At 42.4% G+C, this 12,233-nt stretch overlaps 1 protein-coding gene across 1 annotated transcript in view; it reads left to right on the forward strand.

The window, feature by feature from the left end:
- Nucleotides 1-952: 952 nt before the first annotated feature.
- Nucleotides 953-12,233, forward strand: part of DNAJC2 (DnaJ (Hsp40) homolog, subfamily C, member 2) — a 15,522-nt gene continuing 4,241 nt past the window's right edge. The window contains exons 1-11 of the mRNA XM_009075551.1: nt 953-1,229; nt 1,798-1,873; nt 3,175-3,273; nt 6,140-6,281; nt 6,803-6,883; nt 7,614-7,679; nt 9,437-9,528; nt 9,632-9,753; nt 10,569-10,718; nt 11,015-11,103; nt 11,193-11,262. Of these exons, the coding sequence (XP_009073799.1) occupies nt 1,023-1,229; nt 1,798-1,873; nt 3,175-3,273; nt 6,140-6,281; nt 6,803-6,883; nt 7,614-7,679; nt 9,437-9,528; nt 9,632-9,753; nt 10,569-10,718; nt 11,015-11,103; nt 11,193-11,262 (1,194 nt within the window). The 5' untranslated portion in view covers nt 953-1,022. The remainder of the gene's footprint in view (nt 1,230-1,797; nt 1,874-3,174; nt 3,274-6,139; nt 6,282-6,802; nt 6,884-7,613; nt 7,680-9,436; nt 9,529-9,631; nt 9,754-10,568; nt 10,719-11,014; nt 11,104-11,192; nt 11,263-12,233) is intronic.

The following is a 12,233-nucleotide window of genomic DNA, read 5'->3' on the forward strand; positions in this document are numbered from 1 at the left end:
AGGGAAGATCAGTCGCTTCTTTTGATAGCATGTGGTATAGTCACGTCTGTGTTATGATATGGCACAGAATTCTGTGGTTTTATGAAGATCAAGCCCTGTTTAATGCTGCTCCTGCAGTCATCTCCGTGACCAAACCATGGACCATTTTTAACATCACCTAACATGTGTGTTCCTTTAGCATCTCTCAAGATGGGAGAGCACAGCGAAGTGTTTGGAAGGTCAGGTCTGATGGACACACAGAATTATAGAATTTTAGGGGTTAGGATGGACCTTAGAGATCATCTAGTCCCAACCCCTGCCCTGGGCAGGGACACCTCCCACCAGAGCAGGTTGCTCAAGGCTCATCCAACCTGGCTGTGAACACTGCCAGGGTTGGGGCAGCCACAGCCTCCCTGGGCAACCTGTGCCAGTGTTTCAGAACCCTCACAGGAAAAAAAACTTCTTTCTAATATCTAACCTAAATTTCCCCTCTTTTAATTTATGTCCGTTGCCCCTTGTCCTGTCCCTGCTGCTCCTAACCAAGAGTCCCTCTGCAGCCTCCCTTTAGGCCCCTTCAGATAATGAAAGGTTCCTATGAGTTCTCCACACAACTTTCACTTCTCCAGGCTGAACAGCCCCAAATTCTTCAGCCCATCCTCATAGGGGAGATGCTCCAATCTTCTTAGCAACTTCGTGACCTCCTCTGGAATTGCTCCAACAGTTCCATGTCCTTTTTATGTTGAGGGCACCAGAACTTCACTCAGTATTCCAGGTGGGGAGTACTCCAGGTGGGGAGACTCACCTCCCTTGACCTGCTGCCACACTCCTTTGGATGCAGCTCAAGATTTGTTTGGTTTCTGGGCTGTGAACACACACTGCAGCTCATGTTGAGTTTCTCTTCAACATGCTTTGGTTTGTGCACTCTGGTGCTTATAGAGCCAACGAGAAGGTTTGGCAGCCTCTAGGCTTGCATGCTGCAGTGCTTTTATGGGGTTTAATTTAAAACAAACCAAAACTAAACCACAGAAGGTGAAGTTGCTTTTATGTTTTTGCTTATAGCATCAGTACTCTGTCAAGTGGAGCCTGTGGGAAGATGGTTTGAAGCATTTATTAAGAGGAGAAACATAAATGTTTCTGCCTCTTTCCAGGAGCTAGAAGATGAGAAGGAACTTTCTGAAGAATCAGGGGATGAAGAATTGCAGCTTGAAGAATTTCCTATGTTAAAAACCCTTGACCCAAAGGACTGGAAGGTATTCAGTCAATACACATTAGTGTTAACTGGTTTTGCCCATCAGAGTTGTCTGACATTCTCATCTGCTAGAGATCCCCTTCCTCCTCCCCTCCCACCCCCATTGTGTTGTGTCCCTTAGCACAATAGCTGGGCTTGGGTTTTTCATGCATAACTGTTGGTGGGGGCAAACTCAAGTACACATCAGGCTAAGATCTTAGTCTTGAGCTGTTGCTTTTCATTTCACTGCCTGAAAGTCTTACAAGTGTTCGTTCTCCCTGTCACCACCTCCCTCATTCTGGAGTTACATTAGCACTCAATAGTAAAGACAGCAATTCAGTTTTCCAATAACTGAACTGTCTACTGCTTTAGTCCAGTTTGGATTAAGCCACTTGAATTTAACAGTGGCTCGGTTTATTTGGCTATTCAATAATCATGGCCTTTAAGACAGCTGTTCCTACAGCCTTTTCCCAGGATTTATTGAGAGAGGGAAGAATTCTGCCTCTTGTTTTTAAGAGGTGGAGGGAGGACTGGATTTAAGTCTTACTTATCAATGTTTATTGAGGTTTGTTTGTTTGTTTTCCTCTCAGAATCAAGACCATTATGCAGTTCTTGGGCTGGGACACATACGATACAGAGCTACTCAGAAGCAAATCAAAGCAGCTCGTAAGTACTTTTCCTTCATGACCTTTATTCCAGATGGACACAACTGTCTTCCACGTGAAAATTCCTGCATGTCATGAACAAGCTTTTGACTCTTTCATAGGCCTAAAAATGGCTCCTCTGTGCTTACCAACCTTCTAAATTCACATCACAGCTCTGAAATCCAGAGGCCTCAGTCTAGGGAATTAAGATCTCGTATCTCAGCTTTCTTGCCTGTGTATTTTGTCAACAAATTTGATACTGTAACTGTACATCTCTACACTTTTGAGCCTCCAGGCTCAGTGAAAGGCAGAGCAGTACAGCTATCCCTATGCCTGAAGCCCCTCACAGTGGTCATCAGCCACGTTAAAGCTGCTGAACACACTGCTCGTATCAGGCTGATTAGATCCAGTGTTGCATGGGAATGGAGCAGGCAGGAGCTTATGATTTTTCAGGTATTCAAGTAACTAAAAGTTACTGAGCCTACGTAACATTACACAGATCAGTGAATTACCAGCTTACACAAGAAATTATGTTGCCTCAGGCAGGTGCTGCTTAGCAGCACCACTGTGGAGCCCATGCTGGTGTGGCATAGAGCAAGACCTGGTGGTGGTCAGGGGTCTCACTGATCATACTGAGCAAGAACTGGAGCCTCTCTCTCTAGGAGCCTAACAGCACTCAGCTGCTACATGGTGGTGGTGAGATGTGAGTCTTTCTCACCAGTGTATACTGTGCTTTCCTGTTTTGAAGAAGGATTCTGACCTGTTTTCCAACAGGCTCTAACCCCTTGCATGGTATCTTCTCTCTGGTGTTCTCTAGTGAGCCAAGAAGGCACAGTGTTTGTTGTATATGTACATGGCAAGAGCTTTTTGGCAAAGATGTCAGTTTAAAATCTGGTTTTACCTTCTAAACACTGACTTGGTAGCACCTTTAGAAGATGTTTTGTATGTGCTAGTTGTGTCTTAGTATTCAAGAGAGTGTCTTAGGATTCCTAGAGAGGTAATCTGACCCAAAGTCTTATGTGTGTGCTTGATGTTACCCACAGGTGAGTACCTCAGTCTTCACAGACTTGTGGTTGTAGTTTCCTTGCCAAATTTCATCCTGGATTGTGTTCAGCAATCATTTGAATTCTGACAATAGTGTTAAATCAAAGAAGATTCATTAATTCCTATCTGTTTTCTTTCAGATGTTTCTGTGGGTTCGGTGTTTATATTTATTTAAGTGGCTATTAGAGAAATGTCAGTTGGAATTATTGGGTTACTTTGTACCTTGAAACTGTTAGTGATGAAGCATTTCTAAATGTAATTACATTATCTGTTTGCTAGATAAATCCATGGTTTTGAAACATCATCCAGACAAGCGAAAAGCTGCAGGAGAACAGATAGGGGAAGGTGATAATGATTATTTTACCTGCATAACTAAAGGTAAGCAATTGATCTCTTTTGTTAGATGTGCTGATTGTCGTAGAATCATAGAATCATCAAGGTTGGAGGAGATCTCTAAGATCAAGTCCAACCATTAACCTGTCACTGCTAGAACCCCTGAACCCTGAACCATATCCTCCAGCATCAGATCCAGATGTCTCTTAAACACTTCCAGGGATGGTGAATCCACTACATCCCTGGGCAACCTATTCCAGTGTCTGAACACCCTAACAGGGAAAACATTTTTCTTAACATCTCATCTGACTCTCCCCTGTCTCAGTTTATGGTCATTCCCTCTAGTCCTCTCCCTGCAGACATGGCAGGAGAGACGTTCCTCACCTCTCTACAACTCCCTGTCAGAGTTGTAGAGAGCCATGAGGTCACCCCTGAGCCTCTTCTTGAGGCTAAACAAATCCAATTCCCTTGGCCCTTCCTCACAGGACATGTGTTCTAGACCTTTTCTGCCCTCATTGCCCTTGGCTGGACTCACTCCAGTGCTTCAATGTCCGTTTTGCAGTGAGGGGCCCAAAACTGAACACAGCACTGAGGTGTGACCTCCCCAGTGCCCAGTGCAGGGGGATGATCACTGCCCTGGTCCTGCTGCCACACTCTTCTTAATCAAGGCCAAGATGCTCTTGGCCTTCTTGACCACCTGTGCACACTGCTGGCTCACATGTACTTGATAGTCAGAAACATATTTCTAGTCCTTTATTAGGACTTTAATGACTTGTCAATGGCTAAAAAGCTGGAGAAGTTCTTTTTCCATAGTAGAAAAGTGCCTCAATAAATAGACTTCACATTAATAGCACTTCCCTCTGGGAAGGAAGGAAATGTAACTGGCAGACATTTGGTGGCACAAGGTGATGTGTAGCAGCACAAGCACAGATGTACCACTGCAGGTGGGCCCATACCTGGTGTGCAATGAAGCAGTTCCTTTAAGACACCAACAGCAGTTGGAAAATCTGGTTTCTAACCTGCTTGCTCTGACAGCAGAACATGTGATGATTTGATCCAGGATATCAGTTTCTTCAGCTGCTCAGTTTTGCCCACAGATGAGTGAGTGAACTCAACTGAATAACATTTCCCTCTTGCTTGTAGTGGAGGACTTGACAGTGCTGAGGTTAATGGTTGGACTCAGTGATCTTAGAGGTCTTTTCCAACCTTAATGATTCTCTGACCTAGAACACCACTGCTAGCCAATTCCAAAACCACAGGGACTGTCCTAGGTGTATGACTTATATCTCTAGGAATGCCTTGGAGCTTGGCTTTTTTGTTTATGTGAAACAAATTATTTGCACTCAATAAGGCCAAGAATTTTTGTTTCTAAACTTATTTCTTTTGAAACTCTTCCTACAATACTAGTTACTGTGAGATGATGTGTTAGACAGAGTAGTGCTTTCAGCCTCCTTTAACGTTGTCAAAAGGGAAACAGCTGCCAAAGGAAATTGTTTCTCTGTAGTTGCAGTCCTGTCTGATACCTGTAAGGAGAACAACCTGCACCTGAATTCAGGAGTGTGCTCTGTGTTCCACGTGCAAGGAGCAAAATATGTTTCCTCTTACCTGCTTGTGACCTAAGTTCATGGATAAACAGACAGGAAAGCACATGTAGCTTGGAAGAGGAATAATGCTTCCAGGTAGCACTTTGGAGGAAGGAAATGCAGAAATGCAGTTGTAGGAAAGGGGTATCTGGAGTAGGAACAAGTGGTAATGGAACGAGGAAGGAAACTTGGAAGGGAAGGAATACGTAGGTGGGATTCAAAGCTGGCTCTGACAAGGGAATGAGTGAGAGATACAGAGCTGGGGGAGCTGAGTAGGTGAGAGTAGAACTGGGGATCTGGATGGAAGGGATGTCTCTTAAGTAGAAGAGAAACCTGTGGATGTGCACAGAATTTCTTGCATCAGGAAAGATAGTGTGAGGGTACTGAGGCTCTTGGCTTTCCATGCAGGGGATAATTGGGACCATTTAGAGTCTTGGCAGAAGGAACTCCCTCCCCAGAGGGGAAGGGTAAACTGGCAGGCAGCAGCTCATTGGTGGCCACTTGCATTCCTTCCTCTCTCCTTTAATGTGCTGTGAGATCAGTTTACAGAACTGCAGAGCACCAAGGCCTCCTCCAGCTTATCACCCCCTAGATCCAACCTCATGGCATGGTGTTCTCTATCCAGGGGTGCAGGCAGAGAAGCCCATGAATGATCACAACACAAATGTGATTCTTCTGATGACTTTTCTTTCTTCCTGAAAAACAGTGATCATTGTAGAACTGACCAAGTAACTCCACACTACCTTGATTAAAAATAGGAGTTTACTGAAGCTACAATGTGTGTGACTTCCAGGATGTAAGATCCAGCAGTGTGATGCTCCTCAACTGCAGGACTGTAAGAACAGTAAAATAGGAGTGTGTGCATGTTTTATGTGTTGGTTTATATTCTCTCCAAGTCTCAGTACAACTTCACCATGAGCTGCAAAAATTGTAATGAATAGCTCCTGTTCTTGCCAGTTCTGATATCATATGAACTCAGGGACTGATTTTACCCTGTGCCTCAGTAAACCACTTTGTCAATTTACCTGCAAGGACCTGGTGTAGGATAAAAGCCTGAGGATGTCATGCCCAAACTCGCAGTGCCTGAACCGAATTTACTGCTATAAAATTATTTTAAATATTACCTGTTTTGTTATATCTTAATGGTTAAATGTCTTCTATGTCATAAGCATTTTTCTCCTACTTAGTTTAACAGGAACAGACAACAAATGCTATTTGATGTCACTAAAATAATGAAATGTCAAGCTGTACAGAATGATAGATCAAACACAGATCTGAGAGCATCTTTTGAAACATTTAGAACCTTATGTCTGGTAACTTTTTTCCAGCTTATGAAATACTATCTGACCCTGTGAAACGAAGAGCATTTAACAGCATAGACCCTACTTTTGATAACTCTGTACCTTCCAAAAGTGAAGCAAAAGAAAACTTCTTTGAAGTTTTCTCACCAGTTTTTGAAAGAAATGCCAGGTAAGCTGTGTCAGACTTAGCTTCTCTGCTGTGGCTGGAGAATCAGCATTTGCAAACTCTTCTGACATTGTAACAAGAGATGTATTAATCTGCTAGAAATGTAATACAATTAAAATAGTGCAATTATCTATGGTTTCATTTGAAAATCATCTGAACTGTCACACTGGTGACACTGAGTTTGCATCATCCAAACTGTCACACTGGTGACACTGAGTTTGACCCATGAGATTTAAAGCAACAAAGTCTGTTCTCAGTTCCCTATAACCTATTGTACTTTTTGTACAACACATTGTTTCAGCTTAAAATTACTTAGAATACCAAGTGTTTGTAGTCTGCTGACTAAAAATGCCATTTTTTGTTGATTTTCTTATGAGATATTAACAGGAGACAGTAATTGAGCTGGTTAAAAGAGAAGATAAAAGTAACTATCAATGTTTGGTGGTTCTCTCTTAATGTGTGTGACTTTTTTTCTGCATTCAGATTATATGTATTACCTCTTGAATATATCAATTTATTTTCAGGTGGTCAAACAAGAAAAATGTACCTAAACTTGGGGACATGAACTCATCATTTGAAGAGGTAGATGCATTCTATTCATTTTGGTAAGTTAGCTGATGCCTCTGTTTCTGTTCACAGTGTGATGTGAAGGGCTTGCAGACCCTCTGCTGTGTGGGCTCTTCCCACCTAGTAGTGTCACAAAATCATCCCACAGCTCTTTGTGCCTTCCACAGAATGAGCTGAATTTCTCCCAGCTAATCTATATGTGTTGTGAATTCACAGTTGCAGCAGGAGCTTCTGCCCACAAAGGCTGTGAGCCACTGTGACCCACAGGCTGGAAATTGGGTTCATCTCACCTAACTTGTGTTCTTAGTGAAGATGTGCTAGGTGTTTAAACTCCTGTAGTAAACAGAGGTGTGTCTAGTCCAGTAAAGTCAGTAGTGTTTATGGCCTGATTTACCTGCTAAATACAGGTGCTTACATGAAGATTCATTTCTCTCTGAACTCTGCAGGCTGCACTTCCTTCCCACTGCCTGTGATGGAAGTTTAGGCAACTGCAATGTAGACATGTAGAGTTGGTGAGACTGATCCCATCCTAAGGTGCACTCTGTCCCACAGTGCAGATAGGTGTAAATCATTGCTTTCAACAGCATCTTGTGTTTTGAATTAACACAGTGGAATCACTGCAGGTGCAGTATAACTGCAAATTATGTATTATAGATTGTAAATAGCAGTATAATTGCCCACAAAAACTTAATAGTAAAAAAAGGTAGATGATTTCTAATAGTTTTGCTGTTTTTTCATTCACTATTTTTTTCCTTAAATTGACCTTAGGTATAATTTTGATTCCTGGAGAGAGTTTTCCTATTTAGATGAAGAGGAAAAAGAAAAAGCAGAATGGTATGTAAGTAAAAAGAAATCTGACGGGATACTGTAAGATTGATACAGCAAGATTTCCCAACTTCCTCTTAGACTGTAAGTCATGGGAAGAAAGGTAGCTCAACTAAGTGTGAATTGCACTCTCCCAGCTTAGGAGTCAGTCATGGAACTGTGAGCTTCTCTGTGTATTATTTGTGTAATGAAGTAGTTCTTGCTTGCATCACAGAGATGTGCCTGAGGTGCTTTGAAATGTGTGTTCAGTTCAGTTCAGACTTGCAGTTCCAGCCAGTCCCAAGCACAGGCTGAACGTGGAGCCAGAGCAGAGTGGATGAGTGGGAAGGTATCGTTTCTCTCTCGCTCTTATACTGAGGAAGTGATATTTTCTAGAGTTTGGAGAGATGAGTTCCAATGGCTTGATGTTAATGAAAGTTGTGTGTTTGTTGATGTAGTGATAGTTGCTGAATTACTCAGACCGTGTTGCCATTGGAAAGTGCATTCTATTTTTACCCTTCCTACAGTTCCAAACACAGAATGTTCAGGCTGGAGCACCAAATCAGTTAGTCTAACACACATTTCACAGGGCACAGCCTTCCACTTAGTCATCCTTGTGTAACCATAACTTGCATTGTATGAACCTCTTCTTCCAAGTTTAGATAGAAATCTATTTAGCATTTAGACTCAGTGGTTAGCTTGCTTTGTGGCTAGAGACTGACATACTTAGGCTGTAGCTAGGCACTCATTTCTCTTCTCTTGTGCCTCTTTCTTTGAGCCTCACTGGACCCACTGTTCTCCCTCCTGTGAAGATCCTGTGAAGGCACTGTAATCAATTCCATATCACTTGTGTTTGTGATAAATCTCTAGGCTTCTCATTGGAAGGATCTTGAATTATTTGCATAGCTTTTTTTTCCCTGCTCATTCCTGTTATTAGTGCCCTTTTCTAAAGCTGCTTAGACAAATGGTACATAGTGTGCTGGACTTAGCAGAGAGAACTACATTTCAGCTGCTGTTCAGATGTTCATGATTCTTGTTACCCCTTCTTGCCAAAGGTGATGTAGCTCGTGTTTTGAAGCTTCAATCCTACTCTGTCATGGCAATTGTTTTCTGTTCTGAGGTATAGAACCATAGAATGGTTTAGGTTGAAAAGAACTTTAAAGATCATCTAGTTCCAACCCCTCTGTCCCCTATGTTGTTCTCTATTTGGTTGTGTGGATGAGTCTATAGACCCACACTAAAAATTTGCCTCTTTCTTGACAGCAGTGACAAATATTTTCAGATTATTTACTCAGCCAATTTTCAGTCTGTTTAAGCTGAGCTGTATTTTACTGGAGTGAATCCAGCATGACTTTGGTTACCCAAGTGCCTTGGTACTGCACAGAGAGTGCTGGTTCTGTGCAGAAGAGTTTACTTGGCATGCCCTATATTCTGTAAGATGAGATAATTGGCATTGCTTAGATTGCTGCCCTTTAGTTAAACCTTACACCAGCATTCCTGTTGTTTTGCTTGGGTTTAGCATTAGGTAAGCAAGTGGATTGCATTTTGGAAATCAGGTCCATGATCTCATTCCCTGCAGTGACAGCTAAGCAGCTTGGTTTGTCAGGTTTATGTAATCATGTAAACACTTAGTACTTTTGACATGAGCTTTGGGCCTGGAAGTTCATTTTTTGAAGTCTATTTTTGAAGCATTCCCAGAAGAACATCTGTGTGGGGGAAAGTTTGTGGATGAATTTCTAGCAGCGGCATCACAGAGCATTAGCACTGAGCTGTGCTTTCCCTTTCAGTCGAGATGAAAGGAGGTGGATTGAAAAGCAGAACAGAGCTGCCAGAGCATTGAGGAAAAAAGAAGAAATGAACAGAATTAGGACACTTGTTGGTGAGCACACAAACTGCTGGTTTTAAAGGAGAGATTTGTTAACTAACAGTGCAGATCTCCTGGTTTGCTATTTTTATACATGATGCTTCCTTTCTTCTGCCAGACAATGCATACAGCTGTGATCCCAGGATAAAGAAATTTAAGGAGGAGGAAAAGGCAAAGAAGGAAGCAGAGAAGAAAGCAAAGGTAGAAGCAAAACGAAAAGAACAGGAGGCAAAAGAAAAAGTAAGTTTATTTGGGTTGCAAACCCCTGGTTCATTCACACCTGATCCACTGCTTCAGCTTCTGGCTGTGTCAGAAGGTCCTGTTAGAATTACCCTGGGAGGCTAAGATGTGTTGTATTGTGTTTGCCTGTGCAGCAGGCAGAGCAAGACTGAGAGCCTTTTGAGAATGAGGTGGAAACAAGGAACACAGATCTGAAACAAAATCCCTTCCAAAATTGAGTTCTGTTGTTACAGACACTTCCTCTGGTTTCAGGGCAGGTGTTAAGTTCTGTGACCTACTTTCCTTTTTCTAGAGTGGATAAGGCTGCTTGGCTTGTGCCCGTGGTGAGTGGTTGGTTGGTATGAAACACTTTGAGGTAACACAACACACTTGATTACTCTTAACAGTTTGGAAAAGATGGCTCTGAAATCAGTGCAGGAATGAAAGGGAACTGTAAGGTGCTAAAAAGCATCTTAAGAGACAGTGCTGGAACACTGCAAAATATTAATAGTGATGCAGGAGAAATGCTGGACCACTGCATTTTTTCCAAGCTTATACTCCTGAGGCATAGGAATGTTCATATATCTTTGTATCTGCATTGTGGAGGAAGTCAGGACTGATAAACTCAGAGGGTACTTGAATTAATGCCAACTGGTGTATGCTTCATCACCTCTCTCAGAATTCTTGGGGAAAATCAAACAGTAAAGTGTTGATGCCTTTTAAAGCAAAGCAAAACCCACCCAAACCACAAACAGAACATTTTAATATTGGATGACTGAATGACCCTGGAACAGTGTGACTGGTTTCTTGTTTGGTTTGTTTCCTCTTGATTGCAGCAAAGACAAGCAGAATTGGAAGCAGCTCGGATAGCGAAAGAAAAGGAGGAGGAGGAAGTTAGGCAACAAGCATTAGTAGCAAAAAAGGAAAAGGAGATCCAGAAGAAAGCAATCAAGAAAGAAAGGCAAAAACTGAGAACAACATGCAAGGTATTTAACTATAATTACACTGAAATGCAGGTCACATCAGTGAAATCACTGTGTTTGCTTAGATCAGAGTGTGGCACATCCTTGCTGTTCGTAGGGCTGGAGATGGGTGTGAAAAGTGGGTTACTAAAACCCACAACACTAAAACACATACCTGAATGGTTTTGAGTTACAAGTAAAGCTGACCAAACAGGTCCAAACACAGCTGTGGCTGAAGAATGCTGTGTCTGAACCCTTTGTCTGGAGGAACAGGACAATAAAGTTCAAGAACTTTGTAGAACATGTATTTCTGCTTCCAGAACTGGAATTACTTTTCTGATAATGAAGCAGATTGTGTTAAAATGATGGAGGAGGTGGAAAAGCTTTGTGATCGCCTTGAGCTAGCAAGGTAAGTCTTCCTGCTGCTGCTTCTTCCTGCTCGTTTTGATACCCATCTTGCTACTAGCTCTCCCTTGTAACTTAATAATTTATTTTTAGTCTGCAATGCTTGAATGAAGCACTTACATCCACAACAAGGGAAGGAGGAAAGGCGGCTGTAGTACAACAGGTAATTATGCTGAGTGTCAAATCAAACAGAGTCATTTGGGAAATCAGCATCAGTGAGACACAGCATAGCTGCTGTGGAGTCCTGCTTGTTAAACACAAACTGATTTTCAGGGTCCCCAGGCAGTGTGGTCTCTTTTACACAGAGCAGTTCATGGCTGGTGAAATTACAGGGCCATGCAAGACAAAAATGTGCATTTTTGATTTGTGGAGGACAAAATCTACCACCTGCACAGTATGCAGAGAGAGTAGAGGAGTTTAATTTTGTTCAACAAGGGGTACAGGTTACCTTTAGATAATTTCTAGGGGAAGGAGTGCAGTCTTAACTTATTCTGTTATGCAGGTATCCCTGACTTAGGGCTAGATCCACAAAAGGACTTAAGTGCTGCAGGCACTGGAAGGGCCAAGTGGGTTGGGTCCCGAAGAATGGGAAACAAGACACTTGCAGTCAAGATTTACAAACTTCAGCAAGGATCTGCCTAAATTTGGCAGTGGGGAAAAGCCATTTGAACTAATAAAGCTGAACCTACATCCTACAGAAAGAATAAGATGCTTTCTCTCATCCACTGTGGATTCATAGCTTCTTTCCTGGTGGGGAAGCTGATCTGTCTCCATCCCAGGGTCAGACAACTTAAGACTCAAATCCCTCTTGTTCTACAGGGGACTGAATTCTATCTTCCACTCTCCAGGAGAGTGTTCCAAGTGCAGGACAGTCCCCTTTCTGTCTGTTAAAACTATTCCACTTCTGCATTAATAAAAACTATCTTATCACAGAACTTTCCTTTTGCCAGGAAGATTTATTCTGAGATAAACCAGCAAGAAACTTATTTTGGGCATCTTGCCAACAGGCTTAAGTGCACAGCTCTTAGTGTTGCCAAGACTAGACTGCGCCCACTCAAGCAGATAATTAAAGATGTGTCACACCACAGCCTGGAGATGTGATTACAGGTCACAAAGGTGTGCAGTGGGTAACTT

Source organism: Acanthisitta chloris, unplaced genomic scaffold, assembly GCF_000695815.1.
Source record: "Acanthisitta chloris isolate BGI_N310 unplaced genomic scaffold, ASM69581v1 scaffold41605, whole genome shotgun sequence".
NCBI lineage: Eukaryota > Metazoa > Chordata > Aves > Passeriformes > Acanthisittidae > Acanthisitta > Acanthisitta chloris.